Genomic DNA, 23,528 nt, shown 5'->3' on the forward strand with positions numbered 1-23,528 from the left:
CTAAAACCCATCAGTCAGCAGTACTGAACGTGCATTATGATGGGGTGCTCTAGCTCTGAGTACCATGTGTGCAAGCAAAAATTCTGCTGATCTTTGCAGTTTTTATCCCTGGTTTAGCCCAAAGAATTTTCTTTACATAAGTTCCCACACACTTTGAGGTCTGGGCTCAGTCCTATCAAAACCCCAAAGTAAAATTTAGAGAATTCTGCTTCCATCTCTACCCCTCCAACATATAAACCTTGCATTTCAGACCTGTTTGCTGTACCTGACCCAGACGTTTCTCCAGCAAGCTTTTCAATGCAAATCATTTGAGTTTTCAGTGGGGACCAAACCTGAAGTCAGGCCAGCTCAGAGTGATTTAAAAATTGTGCAAATATTTTACATGGCTCTAAGAAATAATATATCATTTGTGCAGGTTTATATACCCATAAGTATATGCATTCATGCCTGGGTGGTAATGACTTTCCCATGTGATGAATTATTGGGAAGGAATGGATGAATTGGAGGTTATGTTAAAGTGACAGCTCACTCTGTGGCTTCAAGAGAGAGCAGATACTGTGCTCCTTGCATCAATTTATTTCTCTCCTCTGCAATAAATACTTCTATGTGGGGCTACTCCCTTCTGCCCTTCTTTCATCATATGATTTCCCAGTCACAATTCACCTGGTTCCTAAAGCCATTTCTTTGTCCTTTTTATTGACAAAAATAGAGGAAAGCTAAACAAAACAACAACAAAACAAGCTTATTTCCTTTCCTCTCCAGGGACCTCACTGGGCATTCCAAACAGCGACATCTCTGCAGGTCTCTCATCTCTCCAGATCAATGGATGCTGTCATTGAGCAATTTTAATCATGTTAACATCACAGCAGAGTAAAATACATCTGATTCTCTCTTGCTAAAGAGCAAGCTCAACACCTCTACCAATTGCTGCAACTGCTACTTGGAAAAGCTTATTTATCTATGGATAAAAATCAATCTGCAACAGCTACTGTCTTCTGTTCCCTTCTAACCAAACCTGAATTCACCCTCCAGGAAATGCAGCTTGATCCCACACCTGCCTTCTTTACAACTGAGATTAGCTATACTTGGGCAATCCTGAGGGGCAGAGTTCAAAAATAATGCAGCCTCACGTTGTGGGCTGGTGGAGGAGCCTGTGCTGCTTACAAAGAGCCACAGAAAAAACAAATGCCAGCATCAGATTCTTGTGAGTAGTTTTTATAGCAGTTGTGCTTGGTCATCACACAGAAACATGAGAGAACAGCAGAATTTGCTTACAAAGACACCATACGATGCTGAAAAACATTTCATTGCATTCTTGCAAAGAATGAAAAACAGTTTTCCAGCTCTACCCACACATCCCTCTATTTCATCTGACTTCCAAAGACTCAGTTACAACCCAATCAATAGTAATTACCCATCATCTATTCTTTGCCCCTCAGCGTGTTGTCACCTTACAGTGGTCCCCAACCACCTGGAACACTGGACTTGCAGGAACAATATTTCTTGATGAAAGCTGTCATTTCTCTACTAATAACTCACTCTTCTATCCCTAAATAGAAATGGATTCTGGTTGCACCTTGAGAAGGCTGTAAATAGGATGAGGCAGTTTTCTGTTGAGAACTATTTCTTAGTTCTTAGGTATTTATTTCAGCAAGTTTAGACTGTGTCTAAAGTGCTAAAATAATGATAATCAATTTTCTGCTTAAGCCCTGTATTTGGTGCAAAATCTCCTAAGAATTAAGGAATTCATCTAAGGATTTCTAAAGCAGCCCATGAGGACTCATAAGCATAGTATACCTTTTAAGCGATCCTTAATGAATGCTTTAGGAGCATTTGCACTTGTTCCTGTGTCATCGCTGAAATTATTCTCAGCATCCAATGTTATCTCAAGAAAATGTTAGAATATTCCAGTGATTTAAATGATAATCCAAAAGAAAAGCCACACGTCTATTTCTGCAGGATAATTTAAAGATACTTACAGGATCAAATGTATCAAGCTGGCAAAGTAACTGCCATGAATAGCATTGAAATGTATGTATTCAGGGGTTTGAAATTATCCTGGACAAATAAAGCCAAAATATAATATAGTAAAAGATTTAGCATAGAATCAAGCCACCCAATGGAACCAGAAATCACTAAAGCTGTAAAACAGGCAAGTAACAACTCAAGTAACTTAGATTTTACAGATAAAGACTAGCATTTGACTGAATAAAGAAAGCTTAAAGAAGCCAAAAGTTATAATACAGCTGTAATGAGATGCTCAGAGCCATAAATTAAATGAGAACTACAGGTCTGGAGTCACTAAGAGTCTCCCCTTTCAGCTCAGTGCTCCCACAGGTGGCTCAGTCCAGGGGGCTGCCTGCAGCTGGTGAATAGCAAATCTGCCAGGGATGGAGCAGCAATCTTGGGAAGGTGAGAAGTGACACAGGCGTGAGGAAGCTCATCTGCCTAGAAGAGCACCTTAGAAAGAACGTTTTACACTTGTCACATGGTGGTGGCTTTGCTCAACTGCGGCTCACTGCCCATGTTCTGCTTACACAGGCTCAGTTCTTTACTCCCCTGATACACTGCTCAGTCTGCTCACCACTCAGTGTTGAGAGAAATCAGCTCCCATGGGCTGGGGCAGGGCAACTGCATGAGAAAGGTGTAATTTGGAGTTACATAGGGTCACCTCTCTCACCGATCTTGAGTGGGGACAGCAGGGCCAAATGGGTGCCACAAGTGGTTTCCAAATAATGTACTGCATTCACTCTCCATTTGGTTTTCCTGTCACTAACAAATAGAAAAAAAATCACCACTTTTTAAAGATAGGAAGCCCACTTATGTGCTAAATTTAGTGGCTGCTAATGGAAGTGTTCAAGAAACATTCAGATGTTGTACTGAGGGACATGGTTTAGTGGGAAATACTGGCAATAGGTGGATGGTTGAACAGGATGATCTTAGAGGTTTTCTCAAACCTTGGTGATTCTGTGATTCTAAAGAAAAAACAGGAATTGTTTAGACAATGCTATCTGCATCTGCATTAGCCAGATCTCATGTGGCATCAAACACAGTTCTGGGAATAAAGATGCTTGTCATGAGATGCTCTTCTTTTTTAGAATAAATAACATACATATTGGGTATGTCTTCCTGATACAACTTCATTGCTCCTAGTCCGTATATTTCTACCACCTCCACACTGTTATTTTAATTCCAGATAGCATTTGTTTTGCAATTTATAAATTCACCCTGCATAGCACTGTTTGCATTTCCCTCTTGGGATTACAACTATTACGTCTCATCCAAGGGATTGTCTTCTTTCCAACCATCCTGAACTCCTGCTTTTCACCCTGCTTTCAGCTTTGGTTCCAAAATGGTAACTAAAAGATGTTCCCAATATCTGTTAAATAAGAAAATCAGTTAAGTTTATATAGAGGTGCATGGCTCAATTGAAATAAATCGTTAAGTAGATATTTGGGTTTTGAACAGTCTCATGTTGAGAATATCAACGATTTTCAAATATAATTCCCTTGCTTTCAGGTTTAAAAGAGAAAAGATAATTAATTCACCTTAAATGCTACTTATTAATACTATATGGCAAATACTGTTCTTTTCATTAATTTATATTGAATGCATTTTCAGAATCTATATAAAATTTCAGAGTATTTTAAGATTTTAATGGGCTGTTGAGCAACATATGAAAAATAAAGTTGTGTATTAATCTCTGTGGTGAATGGCAGACCTTGAGACTGGATGGAAGTTTCAGTGAGTTTTCATCAACTGTCTTACACAGACGCATGACAACTAGAAGGTACTTCAGAGTCCCAAATCCAAGCAATTGGAATCCTGATTTTAAAGTTACGTTCAGTCCTTTCTGTTCAGCTCACCTCAGGACTGAGCTGTTGATACAATGATTTATTTTGGGTTATCTCATTGGGAGCAATCTGCAGAACAAGTGCATACCTTTCTACAAAATGCTGCTGTGCTTGTGGAAATAAATCCATTACAGCAGTCTCATAAAAGAAAAGTGAGTAACCTTCTTCCAGTGAGACACTTTGGCTGCGTATTTCAAATACAAAATATTTCATTTCTGAAGTTTTGTGGAAGGCAGCTAGTGGCCATTCACACCATTTCAACAACTTCAAGAGAAAGTGTTTCCCAGGAAGAATGACAAATGGATCCCCTATACTGACATCAGCCTCCGCTACAAAGCACAGCTAAAGCTGTATTAGGAGATGTATCATCATCTGCATGACCTCAGATGATGATAGCAATTTCAGGAATGTGTGGTTTTGCCACATGAAGGCAAATCATGCCTCTCATAGCACCAGCCACAATCAGATTTATCTTCTTTCTTTCTCCCTGCACTGCAATGAATGCGTTAGGTTCCTCCTCTCTTCTATTGATATGATAGTGTTCCTTTGGGAAAACAACATTTTGCTATTATAAGTTAGCGTCCTGACACTGATTCTTCTGCTGGCAGCCCTTTAAGGATGAAGAGTGACTGAAAACAGTGCCATGACGCTGACTTTTGTGAAGGCTAGGTAATCAAACTCTTGTGTGAGCTCCTTGATGGCAGTGCTACCCACACACAGACTCTACGGTCCATAAAAAGAACAACAAAAATCCTGCTGTGATGTAATGAAAACATGAATTAATGACTGCGGGTCCTCCTGTGAGACTCTTGGTCTCAGCTCTGCTGATTTCTAGGGTGCCAGCATGGCATTTTTGATGTACACTAACTAAAAAATACTTTGTTGTCAATGAATGACCCTAACTTCATGTTCAAAGGAGCAAAAACATAGGACTGGCAACTCAAACTTGTGTTTTTACAGGTTTTTCACTCTTGGAAATTTTCTTAAATACATGGCAGACAGTCATTTGGACATGGAGGTGAATCAGCAACAGTTTTTTTGGGGTCTTACAAGTCAGAAAAACAAACTGCGGGCAAGAAACAGACAAGAAACAGCACAGAGCTGCTCCCAGAGGATCTCAGTGCACAAGCAACTGGCTGCAAATGAAATGCATAAAATGGAAGGGAAAAAAAAGACCGAAACCATGTCATGTCACACAACAATATCTTCAGTGCTTGAAATGGATCAACAAATCTGCTAGTAGGAAAAAGGAAAACAACCCAAGAAAAACATCCCAAACTAATTTATCAGCAAAAGACTTCAGAAGATCATGTTTTCACAGTGGTTTCAAAGTGAAAAGCAAGATTTATTGTCACTGCCTTTACAGAGGTATTCACAGAAAAGCAGTAACTTTATCCCAGAGACAAAATGTACAAAACTAGTTGATGCTTCCAAGGGGAAATAAAGCTGCTTTTCTGTCTCACAGATCCTGCTGGCTGCCAGTGTTGACACAAAACTCACTCTTGACCGAACTCCCTGAATGCTCAGCAAGCTCAGTAGGGTGTTGTAGTTGTTTTGTTTATTTATAAGCGTGGCAAGTTTCCTACAGTAGCTGCTACCACATTTAAATGATCTTGGCAAGAGCAAAGCGTGCAGGATACATTGTGAAGGAGGGCCATGTCACTGCCTGGCAAGCAATTTCCTTTTCTTTTTTTTTTTTTTTAAAACAATTTTTCCAGCCTCTAAGTGTTACTATTTCTGAGGGTATTTGAAGTCAGTAAAATGGTAGGAGTGCCTGCAAAGAGATAAACGAGGACTCTGAATAAAAGCCTTGCTCTGACCTTGAGGCTGAGGACAATACTGAAGGCTCTCTAGGCAGGCTTTTCTTCCTCACTACAACTGCTCACAACAGATGTACATTACCTAGCTTTTCCAAAAGGTATCATAAAAGTCATCGCATTTCAACAGCCCATAAAACTAATGAGAAAGACTTTTTAAAACTGAAGAGTATTTTCCTGGATCTACAGTAAGTCTACAAGTAAAACAGCATCTAAATCTATCCAAGTTCACCCTCAGAGGAAGCAGAAATACCTTTCAGACCAAGTATGTGCAAATGAAACACCTCGTCATACACGGAGCCAGAAAAAAAGTCCCTTGGAAAGTAAAACTCAAGTTCCTTGCAAAGTTTATGGCAGTTGATGTCTAGTACAGCTGGCAACAGAGTCAATAAAGTTGGGAGTGACTCTGGAGTGTTCATTCCGGCAACATGATGCTTCACAAAGTTCACAAAGCCTCATTTTAAATTTCACACAGACTTCCCCAGGAGCTACTATAGGCTGTGTGTTAGCTATTTCATATGATTATGATAGGAAACTCCGGCTATCAAGTAAAGAATATGTTGATTTTGAAGTCTGAATGTTCTCAGTTCACCTACACAGACCTTTCACACCATAGCACACACTGCTGCTATTTGCTGGTTACCATATTGCTTTGTCTTTGAGAAGTAACTGATCAGTGAAATTGCTTGCAAGCCCCACACTGTACATGCAAGCCCCACACTGTACATGTCAGCCACAGAGCCATCTCAAAGCAATGTAATTTTAGAAATCATGCTAGTGACCCCCTTTGAAGCACAGTTACAAAGTTGTGTGTCCTGCCTGCAGGTCATGTACTGCTCTGCATACATCAGCTTCTTTCTACTGGCTATGCTCAATAGCAAAGCGTAATCAGAATATACACTTAGGGATCCAGCTGGCTAACAAACTGATTCACAAATGACGTGTCACCTCAGAAGCAATTCAGCACTAGCTGAACTTTAGCAAGAGATGACAACTGTGTACGGGACAGCAACAACAAAATGACGTTGCACACATAGCCAGAGGCACAGCACCATAAAACAAAAACAATACATTTTCAGTGTTAGAAATTGCTCTCAAAGATATCCCAGAATGCTCAAAGTTTTTATCTTATTATTTTAGGAACCTTTGGATGATTAAAATCAAGCAAACATAGTTTAATGTTCTACAGGTAGCATGTTCCAGCTCAATGAGATAAGTGAAAAATGTAACTTATTTTTCCTTGCCAGAGTTTTAGGAAATGCCAGTGTGAAAGAACAATTCTGAGAAGAAAGAAAATAAACATAAGAAAGCCAAATAATCAGATTTCCTCATTTTTGCTTTGATTTACTCTTTAGAAACTCTCAGCCTAAAACACTCCCATCCTGTGAAAAAAAATTCAGTCACAGCTGCTTAGTACACAGACATGCTTTCTGTACTTGTGAACTAACAAAATCAGTAATGACTATGCTGATATTAGAAAAAGATACAGGTATCAGTGTTAACATTTGTTTCTAAATCTCTTCTATACAGTTGAGTGAACTATCAAGAACATGAGCGTGATTTCCCCATACTCAGCGATATTGGAGCAACATAGAACTAGAGCAGCCCACCACGAAAACAGAGCCTTTTTGCTGTGCAGCCACCCATCTGTTGTATTTGTAAGCTCTTTGCTTCTGATCGAATAACCAGAAGCCAAATTCTGATCTCAGTCACAGTGGGCCAGGTTTATCTCACTGTAATAGAGGTCAGAACCTCAATTAAATATTCTGTATATGCAGCCATATAAATGTAATACCAACTAGCAAATCAGAACAAGACTAGAGTCTTAATTGGTTTATTTCCATTTGTAGTTTGCATGGTAAATTTATTGCAATTATTCATGCTTTTTTTCCTGTCCTCACTTTCTTTTTCACCTTTGCTCTCCAAGAGTATTACTGATTTCTCCCCTCTTTGAATGCTGCATAATCTGGCAAATCAGCGGGGACCATTTCAATGGTGAGGACTGGATCAGGACATAACCTTGAGTAGCAGCACTAAAGGAAGGCCACTTCTGGACAAGCTTTTTGCCACACTAGCACTGCTGTTAAACCTTATGAAATGAAAACCCTTTTCAGAGACTACTGTCAAAAGCAGTTGATGAGAAGGAATGCCTACCTGAATACAGCAAGGCTCAGGGACCAGAGCACTAGTGGTTTCCTCAGTTCAAATTTTGCTCGTTTATTCATTAGGTGCCGACCACCAAATATGAAGGCAGCGTACAGTGCTGAAAATAGAAAAGATTTCTTCCTGCAAAACAAAAAACAAAAAAACAGCTGTCAAGAACAAAATTAGTATCAGATAGATAGCAGAGTCACAGCTGGACATAACTGCCAAGTACTTGTGTGTTTCCTTGAAAGGAAACTGCAGAAGACATTCCTGCTGCCCAGTGGAGACTCCTGCTCCTGTACGAATCTACATGCCAGCATACAGGTCCAGGTATTACTGCAAGCAAAACTGACCCTGGGGTAGTTCTCCCCCAGAGGACGGCCACATTTGGAGCTCTGCATTCCTCAGTTTACAAAGACTCATCTGTGAAGATGAGAATAGACACTAGAGTGCTCACATGGTTCTCCGTCTTCTATAAGCACGATGAGATGAACGCTTCATGAGGTTTTGTGCCTTGTTTGTTATTTTCATATCTATTTCCTGGTACCTGGCAATTTTGTTTCCCACTGTTTCTTACCAAGGGACACTTAAAGATCTTGAACATTTCCAGGCAGTATGGGTCTCCCACCAGGGCCAGATGCAAGAGGTCAATAGCCCTGTTAAGCTGCAATGATGCTGTGTCATGCCCTGCTTACAATTGCCACTGTGGGAACTCCAGTGAATGTGCTGAAGGGTCATGCAGGGCTCTTTTGAAGAACTCCAATGATACTGGTAAAATTGCAAGCCTTATTTTTTAAAAATGCCTGACAGTAGCCCAGCTCAGCAATAATCAGCAAGCATTTGAACTCTGGTACTGTAATTCATTGCAAATCAACCATTGAATGTCAGAAATAGACTCAGTCTGGGATTTTTTCCTACACATCACTGCATTATTCTGAGTAAAATACCATTAATGTACAGCTCTAATGGTGGCCTGACTGGGTGAATATATTTAAGAGCAGATTTTTCTCTACAAAAGCTAAAATTATATTCAATAATATCAATGGAATATGGCTTTGCACCAGGAGATGTTGGTTCTTTTTGAATCCCAGAAGGGAAGACACACACTTTCTTGAAAGCCAACTATCTTATCAGTATCCCAGGAAAGGTGACAGCAAATAAAAAGGTCTCATGCCCCTTCTAACATGGGAAGGAGGAACACTGTGTAACTGCACTGGAGTCCTTTCTTCCTCAGCAAGATACACCATAATAATTCACACTGGGTGATATTTCATTTTAGTCCTTGTTACTGACATTATTTCTTGTGAGTTCAATCAGCTGAATTAGGTCAACAGCCATATTACACTAATTAGAACAGATAAATTTTAGGTCACTTTTACCAGCTTCATAATGAGTTCAGCATTGTCTGCAGCAATGGCAAACAGCATTCCCATTGCACACAGCTTTGTGCTAGCAGCGCTAGATGTGAGGTGTGACTGTTTGCATGATGTGATGCTGAGAGCAGCTGGAAGCTGTTTCAGATAAGGAACAAGGCAACACCTATCTCCTACAGAAAAAAGAACAATACTGAATGAGGATTAGTCTGACTTTGAATGCATTTTATTTTTGATGACTCCTGATGACTTTTAAAAACTTCTACTTTTGCCAGCCAAAGGTCTTCAAATTTTCTACAGTTTGCAGTGTAATAGTGGATAAAGGACTGAGTAGTCCAGGTGATACAGTTATAAAGGAACTGTATATAAAGGAAAGTATGTACTCTTATTTATCTGTTCAACAGCTTTAGGTTGGTATTATCCAGTCCCCTTGCAATAATTTTGTGATAGACATTCGTAAGAGGTTCACAACTACAGACTGGTTCCTGGACTGGAGATACAAAGCAACAGCATTCTCACAGCACTCATTTATATCTGACACGCTTTAAGCCAAAAAGGCTCATACCAAACAAGGATTTTAAAGACAGAGTTTTGGGGTCACTCTACAGCACTGCAACTTTCCGTTGCTGCTATCTGTAGAGACACTAAGCAGAGCAGAACAACCTTGAAGCTTAGAAAAAATCCCCCCCCAAATAACTCTGTGGCAGACTCACATCCAGTCGCTTCAATGCTAACACATTCATGTGTTTGCCATCAACAATGTTCTTCAGGGTAACACAGTAGACATAAAGACAAGGCTGCCAAATCCTCCACATTTTTCTGATATTTCCGTTTCTCACAGTTGTCTCCCACCTTCCCACATTTTCAGACTTCAGGGACTAAGTACTATCTACACTGAATACAACTCCATACCCTGCTGTAGAAAGTTGCCAGCTTGTCCCCCTAGAAGGGGAGGAATTTTCTAGAGGAGCTGTAAGATGCTCTGCTTGGTCTGAAGGTTCCTGTGAAAAGGGAAAGGCTGAAAATGCTGGTGGCATCCCTCACCTAGACACATACTAATAGACTCAGGCTGCCAATGCTGCACAAAGAGCTTTGGTCACTGTCTCATAAAAATCCTAAAGCAGGGACAGGCTTTCACCTGGAACACAGCCCACACTATTTGACTGACCCTCTGCATTGTGTAAATCAAAAAGAGATTTGGTTTTTCATAGAAGAGTAGATTATATGATTTCCAGAGGCTCACACCCGTCACTAGATTTGCCTCCTTTTAGAGCAACAGAGACAGGAAAGAAGGAAAAAAGTACAGTCAAGAAGAGAGGCAGAAATCAGTGATTTATAAAACACTGAAGAAATGACACAGCATTCAAAAATAACAGCCCAGGGCCTCATGATGAGTCTCACATACAGCAGCATGAGCCATTCTGGCATCTCTGATGTGAAGTGAGATTACCCTAAGCGCGGCAGCGCCTCTGACAAGGTGTTTGCAGCCCAGATGCACTGTTGTCATTTACTGTGATTCTGAAAATAGCAGCCTAAGCCATTGTTGCAGAGCTTTCTAATGTTAATGAGTAAACTGAGATAGATAGATAAAATATAATACCGCCAAAGGATTTTCTTTAATAGTTAAGAAATACTCAAAAGACAACCTCTGTTGATCTTGTAACTACTCCCTATAATGTAGCACAGGATTAGCCCCATAACAGCACTCAGCAGGGTTATCTGCTTGTTTGCCTTCTATAGGTTTTTAGACATACTTTTTATAAAGATGTATTTACTTCCTGCATGCAGAGCTGATTCTTAAATTCATTACCACTTCTGCAGAAGCTGTTAAAGGGAGCACAAGTCAAAAAAAAAAACCCAGCAACAAAAACCAACATCCCAATTGCCAGAGCAGAGTGCTTCAGGCAAGGAAACAGGCAGTTTCAGGGTCCTGATGTTTTTCTTGTGGCATTCTTCATCAACATTTTGTTTATCTTATAAAACATAAATATTTCACTTTAAAAAGCCCCCAAACAACTTGGTAAGATTAAAGACATGACACTTTTCTTACCTGCTTCTCCCAGCTTTCAATAAGAAAAACAATTGTGTTTATTACTGATGGAAAGTACAGTGATAATAATGGGATTGCAAAACCTTTAGCCACAGCAAATGAGGACAAACATAAATGCAGCAAGCCCTTAAATGAGGCCTAGGAAAGGGTGGATCCTGGCTCCACCCCTTCTGGTCACACAGGTACATTGCATGCACCTGAGCTACCCTGGATTGGCCCTGCCTTCCCACCAGGTGCTCAATCACTGCTTCAGGCTGTGACTTAACATTTCCGCTCCAGCAGCATAAATCATACAGCATCTCCATGGCTACGGTCCACTAGCAGTGGCTAACAGCCTTGGCAAAGGAACTTTCTCTCGGAGGCTTATTTAAGTGTCACACATTCTGCATGTATAAAAAAATGTTGTGAAAATGCTTCACAGTCTCTCAGGGTGTCTACTTTAGAAATGCTGTCAAAGCAGCCCTTTTTTTCCCTCTTCTCAGATTCAGCACTGACAGAGCCAGCACAAAGAGATGCGATGTGTCAGATGCGTGCGTAGAAAAAGTCTGAGAGCTGGCACTTCTGCCTTTGTTTCCCATTGACCACACCAGCACTGGAGAAAAAGCAAAACGCAGAACACAAAGACTAGCCTGAAATGCACATGACAACGCAGGCCAATTTACTCCTACAGCCTAACCATCTTTTGACATTTATATTTAGAGCAGCAGTCAGACATGCGGGTAGGTGACTCACCAGTGACACTCTTTGACGTCACAGGCTACTGGAGTGTAAACAAGGATACATCTCAGAACAATTCTCTGATTTCCAAAACTTGCCTCTCAAGGAATGCACAGACCTCCAACACTCTTGTAAAAGGCACTGCTGGATATGTGAGTGTAGTCCTTCCCAGCAGTGGGAAGGGAAGAGGAGTCAGAGAATAAGTCCCAGGCAGGGTCCACTTTCCCCACAGCTGCATTTCATCACATTTATGGCATTAGCAACGTACAGAAGCTGCACCCTCAATCCATGGGCTCAAATCCATGGAAAAGCAGCTTGGTTTAAAGGGAACTGACTTTTTTTAGTTTGTTTGCTTGTTTGTGTGTGTGTGACTTGCCATAAAATCACATGCATCTGTGATCCAGCTAGGTGCCTGCCTACAAATAGTCCCCATTCCCCATCACGTGTGGGCATTGCCCCTAGGGAGATAAGGTCAGGTAGTGAGGGGCCACACCCTCATCATTTGCCATAAACTAAAGTGAATGCAGCTAGGGAAGAAAACAACAATAGGAAACCCTATAATTTGCTTTCCTTTTGTAGGGGAAATGTTAGAGAGGTGTAAAGGTGCTAAAATGAAGTTAAAATTCATGGACAAATGTTTAAGATGGAAGAGTCAAACTCAGCTGTGAAGAATATGAAAGCCCTTTGTCTTTTATAATCTTATAAGCTTAATGATACAAGCTACAAACCCTTAAAACATGTAAGCTACAATCCCAAATATCTGCAATGTCATGAGAGAAAAATTACTCCTCATGTGGAAAGCACTGCAGAAAACAAAATCCCCAGAACTGAAACCAGCTGACAAAAGTTTATTATCTCTGAAGGCAAATCAGCTTTATCCTGGGCTCTGTTCTAGGTTTCCTCCTGTGAAAAGAGACCCTTCTAACACAGATAGTAGGTGACAAGTGTGCTTGCAGTGGTGGCAGTCTTCTGGATGTCTTTACCTAGCACAGCAATGGAAATCCCAGCCTGGCAGGCTGGATGTCCTCACATTCTGCTGGCATCACTGTTGACAGCACGCAGCCTCTGCTAGAGCCTGTATGCCCATCTCTGGCATCTTCATTCTTCCTTAGGGACAGGCCAGAATCTGACCTCACTGCTGACGCTCAGCGTAAATAACTACTACAACGGCCCAAGACTTACAGCATCAGAACTACAGGTTGACTCATAGGAACATACTGGCAAAACAGCGACCATCCCTGGCCCTGTTAAGAGTCTTCATGGCTGCTGATGTAGTCAGAAAAACTTCCTCTCCAATGGGAACCTTGACTAAACTCATTGGTATCCCTTTGATACGTATGTACTTAATGCTAAGAATTACAATGGCTATAAGAGGTGATGGAAGTAGTGCCTCCCTGGGCCCACCAGGCTTTGGTAGGCCTTTTAGGCAGCTGCTGGAGAGAGGCAGAGAACAGAGAAGCCAATGTAGGTCAGAACACTGTAGCTCTGATGAAAAGCTACAGTACTTTCACTCTTAATTTCATCAATGCAAATTTAAACCTCTGGCCTCTACAATAAAAACCTGGAGCTAGTAAACAAGCTCAACAGCAAGTGAACTTGGAAACTACTGACCTACATCTCTCCCAGTTAAAGCTGCTCTATTTGTACTGAGGTGTCACCTGGAAGTGATTAATGATGATACAAGCGGAGTTGTGTTATACAGACACAGCTTGAAAATAACTAGATCTCCTATTGCCCCACTCCTTTGATCTGCTTCATCTGATCAAAACAATCAATGATTACGACATTTAATGAGTTTATATTTAAGTATTACATCAACGTAAGACCAACAGATCCAGCAAGACCCCTCGAAGCAATTTCTGAATGTTATTTATATAGACAAGTGCTGCTTCAGTCAGTGCTTTGGGGACAGATATTCATTTATTTGACAGGACATGATGCAACACTGGAAATAACAAATCAGCCAGACTTTGCTAACATTATGTATATCCCTACATCTGCAGGTACACCTATGCAGGTCAGCTATCTCTAGTATTGCATATGCAGCTTGTAAGTACCCTTGGAAATAGTGACTGTTGGACCCCCAAAAATATTAGGAATAAAAATAACAATTTAAAAAGCACTTGTTAAAAATGAAAAACAAAACAACAAACCAAAACATGAAAAAAGCAAGTAGCATGCTGTTTTTCAGTCTGTCCTAAAAGACATTCCAGAAGATGTTACTCCCTTTCAGCCTCCTGCAATACTACCCCAAAATGATGTTGCCACAACTGCTACTGGATTGCAAAACACAAACAAACAAAAAATCTTTCTGAGCAGGTTCCCAGCCAAAAGAGACATACAGGATTCTCCTCTGGAGCAGAGCGTAACCTTAGAAACAGGGCAGCCATGAGCCGTGTACAAATAAGCCCTTATATGTCAGGCTTGGGGACCACGTTATGGACAGGATCGCTTTGTAACTCTTTCAGCGCCGGCAAAAATTAAATTGTCCTTGAGGAAACCAAACTGATGGGATGCCTGAAAAGCACAACAAATTAGAATGACCTCAGTACTCTTCTACTCCTCATCTAAAGGCCGACACCTAGAGAGATGGACCTGAGCAAGCCAGCAATGCCATTTTGTGGCTTAGGTCTGATTAAAAGGGGACACTGGTGCCAGTGACATCTCTGTAACAGAGCAGCAGTGTAAAACAACTTGCTTTCAAAGCCTATAAATTCTCATTGCTCTGTGGAGGAGGAGGGGGAAAACAGTGCTCACAAAAAAGGATATTTGAGCCAAGAAGGAAATGAAGGAATCTGTTCCATCATCCATCAGTGAAGCAAAATCAGGCCACCTGGAGAACAACTACCAGCTCTGACCGGTCCTGCAGTATGTTTTGATGCATGATGGCAAAGATTGCCTGAAGTATCTAATATAATCTCAGGATATCTGACCTTTGTCTACTGCTGTATGATCAAGTGACAAAGGAAGCCAACGGAAAAGCTGCAGCGAACCTGGACCTAATCCTTAACTGAAGGAAACCAACAGAATCCACAAAAAAAAAAATGGTGCAATCTTGCATCTTTTCAACTGCATCTCAAAAACAAAGAGCCCTTCCAAACAGCCACTCCCTCTTTTACCAACTGGGTAGCAGGCTGGAAAAATGTTTTCCAGCAGCTGGAAGAAGCTCAGAGCTGCCACAAGTCAGGCTTCCAGGTTGCTGCCTCCTTATGACACGATGCTCTGCTTTTTGTCCAACATGTCCCTTAGCAGGGAATGTGTTAGCTGGCTAAGTAATAATTACCAAGTGACATTTTCAGGAACTAAACTTCACTAAATATGTAAGAATGTTACACTTTTATTCCTAGTAGAGGCTTCCATCATCAGACTAATACGTTAATTCATTTCTGAGTACTTTCTATCTGTTGCAATTCCCTTGTCATCAGCCATGACCTATAGCCTTCACCTTAAAATCCAGATCTGTTCTACCTGAAATCAGTACCTTTAAAACAGAACATTACAAAGATAAACAAAGAGCCTGAATCCAGCTAAACTTATCTGAGAAGAAAACGTACGGCACCCCGAGAAATACTGCCAATGGTAAACCAGTGGAAGTAATCTTCTCTTTATGGTCACACTTCTCAGTAGCCAGCTCAGACAGTAACAGGCTGGATGACACTAAAGCCTAAAGCCTGCAGTGGAAATGAAGACTGGGCAGGAACATAGTAAATGTCTGTGATCCCCAGCACCCCTTCCCCAATTACTCCCACAGCCAGGCTGTTTTTTAGGCGTTTTTGGTAAACATCCTGTTTCCAGTCCTGAACCAGCCTGCAGCAATAGGCATAAACCAGCAGGAGTGGCACAAGGCAGTACAAAGTACACGGCATTAATGTGGCTTATCTATATCCTGTCAGCAATAAGTTGATGACAGCTCATTTGGGCTTTTCACCCCCTGCCTAAACCTTTGTGCCCGAGGCAGACACCCACATTTCCCATAAGAGGTGATGGGACACGCCATCTTGGCCCATCTGAAAAGCTGGGGTCTTTCTTTTTGCTTCCAACCATGAGAGCATGGCTGTTCCCTGCCCTTAGTTGCCACCTCACCTAATTAGATGGGAACCTAAACTGCTTAGCAGTATTTCACTTTCCATGGCAGTACAAAGAGCCCAGGTTACTAGAGGATTAGTGAGCAGAACATTAAAGTGTTGTGTACACATGGAGAGGTTCAAATCCTGGTTTCTGCCAAATCATGGTCACAGAGGACCTGCAGGGAGATAGGAAGTGCCAAAAGGAAAGGAATCCGGACCAAGGTGGAAGTGGCTGCACACGTGACACTGCACAAAGGAAAACCAGCATGACCAGGAGGGAACAGTGACTGGCACACAGCTCCAAAGGAAGGAAATAAAAATGCTTTTAAGCAATTCAAATACCACCTTCAGAATTTAATGACCTTGGTGACTAAGGAGTGTAAGCAAGAAATTACTGTAAACAAACAAGAAAGCCTGCTGGCATGTCAGTGATACCACTTCAGATGTTTGAAAATAGAAAGCAGTCTCCCACAAAAGAAGGGAAATAAGTAAGTGATCCAGCCTTTGCTTTTTTTCCCAAAGGTCACATAACCAGAATCTGTTTTACATCTCCATAGATATTCCTTTTGCTATCACTTTTCCTCACTGAATTGTCCACCACCAATTTCCTCTGTAATTGTTGGGTTTCTCTCCAAGGCAGGTTTACTAACATAGGGCTTATACAGAGGCCAAGAAAAGTCTGGTTTAGTAAAGAGCCAGGATGCTCCTCAATAAATGTTTATATCACATAGAGGGTGCAATGCACCCATTTATTCTCATCATCCATCCTTACCACCTTCTTCCAGATAACTTTTACAAGACACCAGTAAACCCATCCCTCCTGCACCTGCCCACTGCTCCTGTTAAGCTATGAGCAGCTGTGGTAACTATACACAAACCCATTTTCATTAACACCTCAGGCAAGGATGCTCTGATGCTCCCTTGGCAGCTGTGTGTAGGATCTGGGGGGCAACACAACCTTCCCTTGCCTAAAGCAATGCCATCCCAGCGCCTTCCAGCCTGCACCAACCGGGTGCTCCAGTTTCTGCACACACATTAACAATAGCATGCTTTTACAAGTTTCTCTCCCTGGGAAAGGCAAATGCTATCTCTTTGAGGCTGGTAATGATCAACGCAACTACATGTTTGCTGTGGAGCTAACACAAGCATCCAGAGAAAAATGTGTAACAATGTGCATTCAACAAGTTTTTCCACTTTCCTGATACCCTAGAGCAAATCACAGTTTGCTAACATTTACTGCTTTCCTTTCTTTTTTTCCCCTCAGCTATAGCCTTCTTTGAGTTTATTAAGACTAAGAGCAGTATAAATGCAGATCAGGGAGTTTCACAACTACCTTGTTCAGACCACGCTTTCACTACTGTCTCAAGTTTGAAACATCAAGGGGAAAGAATTTACTCCTTCTTTAAGAATCCATGCGATTCTCTTCCCTCCCCATCTCAGTTTTTTCATCTTATTTTCACTTACAAACATACACGTGTCCCTACATCTTACCCCTTCCATGTTCAAAAGCAAGAAGTAATTGGCTGCTGACATAGTCCTGCAGCTACACATGGACATCAGAAGCCTTTTCCAGCTAGTGACTTGGTGTGCAGAGGGGTCTAGCAATGCACCTGAGTGTATAGAAGAAGGCGCGGAAGATAAAAGGCCTTGCAATGAAGGCCATGTTCCTATGGCTGAGCTTCTCACCCACATTTCTAAAGAGTATTCGATCCAGGCTGCAACCTGCGCTCCACCCATCCTGCCCCACCCCGGGAGCTTTTGCCCTACATAAAACAAGAGAGTTACAGGGCCACCAGCCAGGCAACGGACATAACGCAACTTCAGTCACAGCCCTAATATAATGTCCTGCTTAAATCTGCAGATATTCCTTTCTTCTGATTTGCATTCAAAGACTGTGCAAGTATACACCCAACACCCCAAAGCATCTCCTCAGATGCTTCCCTTTGCTTGGACGGCAGGAAGAATGAGTCCCACTTCTTCCCACTCACTCCCATTAAGCAGTGTCAAGCATATCCATTATAACCAAATAACACTGTTAATAATACTACAGGAACATGCTAAATGTTAAATATTAATTAAAGACAATGGTTTCATAAACCAAATAGGTCAGCGTGCAAGAATTCAGTCTTACATCATAGAGATTTAACCAAAAGCACTAACAAGTTTGCACTCAAAGGGAGACTGTAAACTTCTGTTTTTGTTGTTTTGTTTTTCAGTAGAATGATATTCAAATGATTTGGCTAAACTTGGAGATCACATTGTAGGTTCAGCTCACACATTTCTGAAAAGTCTCAAGAAAATGAATTGGTTCTGTCAGCCCTTCTAAACTCTGCAGGTGACAAGAGGTAATGGGAGAGCTTGGGAGCTCCTGGGGACCAAGGAATTTCTACTGTAATTAATAATAAAAAAGAGCCAGCAATGATGGGCCTATCTGAATTTAGTGTCTGCAATCATCCAACAGAGCAATGAAGGAAATGATCTCAAGCTTCTCTTACCCACCGTGGTGTACAGAGGTATTTTAAATCATTTTACAGGTAGTATAAGTCCTGTAGCCAGAAAGAAAATGTCCCAGCAGGAATCTCAATCATCCTGCAGCTAATATAACTGAAAGGTGCCAGAATACAGCCCAAGAGATGCTGGCATGACTTCTCCTACTATGCTGAATAACAGGAACTCTCCTGGGAAACTCCCTATATCCCCAGCTCCTCAAATCCAAGGAGACCAGAATGCTGCAGTGGAAACAGCCCAGGAGAACACAGGCACCAGAGCCCATCAACCAGTGAGGCTATTCTGTATTTTCCCCAGCAAAATTTATCAAATCATTCCTCTCCAGGCACAACTTGAGAGCAAACCTGCAACTCTTCCCCCAAGCACATTAAAGCCCAGCATCAAAACTGTTCAGCCCTTCAAGTCTCCTGCAAGGACAGACCATGCAACAAATACTTGAAAACAATCTCTGCTTCTTCACAGAGAAATATCTGTCAAAGACAGAAAATAGGCTAGGGAAAGACTTGCCTCTGAAGGGGTTGGGGTAAAGGAGAAATGAAAGCCAAGGCAGCCCCTTGCCAGAGAGGGGACACGAGTTGCTTCATGAGAAGCATTACCTTCGACAAGGCAATGCCTGACACCTAGTTTCAAAGCTGTCTTCTCCATGGTGTGCCTGGGGGCACAAGGCAGGGCTTTGTTGTCCCTTCTGAAGCTGCTAGGGCTGGTCTGAGGAAAAAAACAAAACAAAAATCAAAACAAAACAAAACAAACAGACAAAAACAGAGGAAAAATGTGGAAAGAAATCTGAAGGAAATCAAATTCAGCCTGTGGCTGTGAGTCAGGTCAGCCAGCCACAGAGTAAAGGCAGGGCCTTTTCTTCTCTTTCTTTCTCTCCTTCAATGCCAGACTTGTTTAACAAGGCTCTCCTTGACTGATTTTCTTTTGTAATTAACAAATGAAAAGGAAACATGCCTCCCTGCATTAAAAAAAAAATAATACCATGGCTGCCTTACGCAAGCCATTTCAATTTCTAGGGATGGGAAAAAAGTCTTGCTGCCTCTGCTTAAGAACTGTGCTACTTTTCAGCCTCGGTTAACTTGGTAGGGAGGGGGAGAACGAGCAAGTGAAAAGATTGAGGATTTTTGTATTCATATTCAATGATAAACTACCAAAAAAAGCAGTGAGACAGTCTCTAGCACACAGGCTGGGACAAAGCTATCACAACAAACACAGCGGGTGGCTCAGCTCACAAGCTCTGAAAGACTATCTTGATGCTCACCGCGTGCTAACCACAGATGCTTTAAATAAAAAATAAATAAATAAAAAGATCTCTTGATGCCTTACACAGGCTCTCAGAGCACTTCTCTGCTAGGTGTCTGTTCAAACAGCTTGGCAGGTTGCTCTTGCTCTCACGCAAGGGGGAAGGTGAGGAGGTGTATGCATGTTTCCTGGCAGAGAGCAAAGCCACAGACACCAGCCTTAACTGCATGTAAACTGAAAGACAATTCCCAGCCATCGTGACACCCAAGTTCCACAAGATTCTGCTTTCTACATGCAGAAGCATTTGTCAGCATCAAAGATAGGGACTGGCAAGCTTGTGAGAAAGATTATGGGCCGGCTGAGGGGCTGCATGACCTTTCAGTATCTTACAGTATAAGTTGTGAGGCACTGACACAGACTGCCCAGAGAGGTGGTGGACACCCCATCCCTAAAGACACCCAAGGCCAGGCTGGAGGGACTCTGAGCACCTGATGGAGCTGCAAGTGTCCCTGTTCATTGCAGGGGTGTGGGACCAGATGGCCTTCCATGCCAATGATTCTATGATTAACTTATCACCTGAGAGAAGAGACCAGTGCCCTCCTTGCTGCAGCCCCCTGTCCAGCAGCTGTAGGTAGCAATGGGGCCAAATGCACACTGAAATTTTACCAAGACTAGTGTGCCTTACCACAACATAGCAACAGAGATGTACAGATATCTATCTTCCTGCCAGCCACATCCCAAGGAGGGCTGCAGTTAACAGGCAGGAAGAGAACAGGGCCACTCAAGGGCTGCCAGCAGGCTCAGTGACTGTGTCCCTTTTGCACACTTGCTGGTGGGGCTCTGTCCCTATGGCCTCTCAGGGCCCTGGAACAACAGGGTCGAGCCCCAAGACCTCTACAACAGCCTCAGACCCTGAAAGGGGCTGGAGTGACTGCCACTGGTGTAGCAAGGTAGCAAGCCTACCACTGACACAAGGGCCTGCATGGATAAAGACTGGCAGCACAGCAAAACAGATAAAATTAAAACTGGGGTTGACTCACAAAAGCAGTGTATTCTTTACAGAGACTGTGCCTCCCATCCCAGTTGGTTCACATCCCTTTGTGGGGCCAAAGCACTGGTGTTTGTCTGAGAGCAGCCTCCCTGCACTGTCCCACATGGCTTTGCTCTAACACAGCTCAAAGGGTCCCACTTTGGATGAAAACTTTGGATGAAAACATGGAGCACAGTGTTGTAACACCTCTCTGGGGAAAAACCTGCCTGAGCTGTGCCTGTGCTTGGATTCCTCATCATTTCATTTCTTTTGCTGAAATGCTTTGCTACATCACTGCACTGGTTTGGCTGGCAACAGTGTGTTTCTGATGATGAAACAGTGAAGTATTTGCTAGCCCATTGCAAGCAAATATGACATAACAAGAGCAGGGACATGTTCGCTTGGTGAGGCCCTGGTTTTGCACTGTCATGGAGCAAGATCAGGGTTAAGAGTTCAAGGTTTGGTCCACAGCATGTGTGTGGAGAGGCATGAGAAAGGGAGCCTGGCTACTGCATTACAGACACTGGCACCTATCTGGAAAGCACTGGCACCTCCAAGTTCTCACCAGCAGTTTTTGGTGGTCTTTTCCACTAAGGGACCTACTGCAGCTGCCCCGATGGCATGTGGCCCTCTCCACAGCAGCCACCAAGAGGAGAAAGGTGGAATGAACAGCAACACTGTCACTCCAGGTCAGGTCAGCTCAGGTCAGAGCTGAGGTGATGCAGAGAAATGTGCATTGCTCAGCCTGTGCAAGAGGAGCCAACAGGCTGCCAAGCCATTGTTAGCTTCCAGCCATAAATTCACACGTAGGTAAAATACACTCTATGCTTTTCCATATAGCTCTCTTTCCCTGGCCATAAATACATCAAGATGAAATAGAAGTAGCATAGGCTGCTGTATCTTATTGGGTGGGGAAGCAGGGAACAACCGTCACTTAGGGCATAAGCATCTATTTCCACAGCTGAGAAATACAGCTCAGCAACTCCAAGCCAAACTCAAATGCTGCACGCAAGGCAACTCTGCTGCCTATCAAATAACAAACTGTCTTTATTATCTGTCTTCTAATCTGCATTGGACCAGTGAGAAATAATACAGCAAGGAGGCCAAACACAGCCAAAACACATGGTGGAATTGCAGCAACTCCCAGAGACATGCTGATGTCTGATCCACAGCTCCAGAGCACTAGTGGAAATTTTCCTTCCAGTACAGAGTACTTCGGGAAAGCTGCATGTTAGTTGGTGAATGTTGTTTACAGCATTTGCTACCATAACTCTGACAGACAAACTTGACAGTTTTAACAAGGTTACTTTACTTCTTATTCCCTCCAGTCCCTCTTCCAATACCTGTCCTTAAACAACCTTTCTAAGGGGACAGATAAACATGCAGTGTTCTCTCCTTCTGTGTGACCCCTTCATAGGCAGCCATCAGGAAAATGGGTCTGTTCCCTTCCCTGAGGCTCCTTGAGATAATTCTGATCTGTTCAACACTGTTCTTTGCTGACCTGATTGGCAAAGCTGCCCCTCCCTGAGTGGGTGTGTTGGTTTTATACTGCTTACTAAGGGAAAAAGAAACATTTGAAAAAGCTATCTCTCATCTAAAAACCCCACGTGGCCCCTTTCTGCAAGGGCCAATTAGACAAATGTATCTGAAGAGGGGAACTATACATCTGACCACATTAGTGTTTCGGTCAACCAAAGAAGTTAGTTTAAGTCCTCTGCAAACTACGGAAGCTTATGACAGCCATTTGCAGGGAGGGAGAAGGAGTTATCACTGCAGCCTGGCCTTCCTCCCCTCTGGAAATCATGCTGTGCAGTTCCCACTGCCCACATGCAGTGCGCCCCTGGTCCTGCTACAGCTCGAGAGAGAGCTGCAAGGATCCAAGGCTGCTAAGAAACACTGCAAGTGAAGCAAGAGCAAAGTGCTTTCTACCAAAGGAAAAACAAAAACAAAACAGCAACAAAAAACAAACAAACAAAAAATGATGTCTCTTTCTATTTGTTTTCTGCCTGCCCACTATAGCTAGAGTTGTTACGGTTCATTTCACTGGCAACAGCACAAAACTGTGTTTGCGCTGATGTCAGGTTGCTGGTGCTGTGAGTGTGCATTGGTCAATTCCTTTGTTACAGTTACACTAGCACAGGTTTCTCTTGCAACTGACTCTAAAGCCGGCATGTCCAATCCATGGCTGGCATATGGCCTGGCCCAGCACATCTTTTGCACAGTTGAGACTTCAATTTCAGTTGACACGAATGCATGATCTACCAATTTTCAAATGGAAGGTACAGAATTGCAATCAGACACTCAACTCAAAAATCTGATGTCTGCTTACCAGAGAAAATACCCCTCACTTCATCATCACACTTATTCATGTTGCTGTCTGAAAAGCAGTTTGTTTAGAATTAGCCATCAACAACACTATCCCTTTTGGCAGTACATGCATTTGTAAACAACTGTTTTCAAGGAGGTAGCACGGGAAGAGTAAAACTTCATCAAAAGTCTGTGACAAACATCCTGAGAGCTCACCAAGAACTGCAGTCACTTCCATCAAACCAGACTGATGTGTTAGTTTCACAAAAGCACGGTCAAATATCCCACTTGTTTTATGGTTTTGTTTATCTCCTTTTTAATGTTTCAATAAATAACAAATTATATATATACTAACCATATTATGTATTTTATATGTGGCTCAAGATTATCCCTCTTCACTCAGTCCAGGCAAGCCAAAACG

At 42.3% G+C, this 23,528-nt stretch overlaps 1 protein-coding gene across 2 annotated transcripts in view; it reads right to left on the minus strand.

Annotated features, from left to right (window-relative positions):
• ELOVL6 (ELOVL fatty acid elongase 6) overlaps positions 1 to 23,528 on the minus strand; it is a 64,778-nt gene that overhangs the window by 14,572 nt on the left and 26,678 nt on the right. The window contains exons 1-2 of one of the 2 annotated variants that reach the window (XM_072335438.1): positions 11,240 to 11,332; positions 7,826 to 7,957 (exon numbers count right to left, since the gene is read on the minus strand). In XM_072335438.1, coding sequence (XP_072191539.1) covers positions 7,826 to 7,896 — 71 coding nt within the window. In that variant the 5' untranslated portion in view covers positions 7,897 to 7,957; positions 11,240 to 11,332. Of the gene's footprint in view, positions 1 to 7,825; positions 7,958 to 11,239; positions 11,333 to 23,528 lie in introns of those variants that run through there. The other variant, XM_072335437.1, reaches the window with a different exon arrangement.

This window comes from Excalfactoria chinensis, chromosome 4 (genome assembly GCF_039878825.1).
Source record: "Excalfactoria chinensis isolate bCotChi1 chromosome 4, bCotChi1.hap2, whole genome shotgun sequence".
Taxonomy (NCBI): domain Eukaryota; kingdom Metazoa; phylum Chordata; class Aves; order Galliformes; family Phasianidae; genus Excalfactoria; species Excalfactoria chinensis.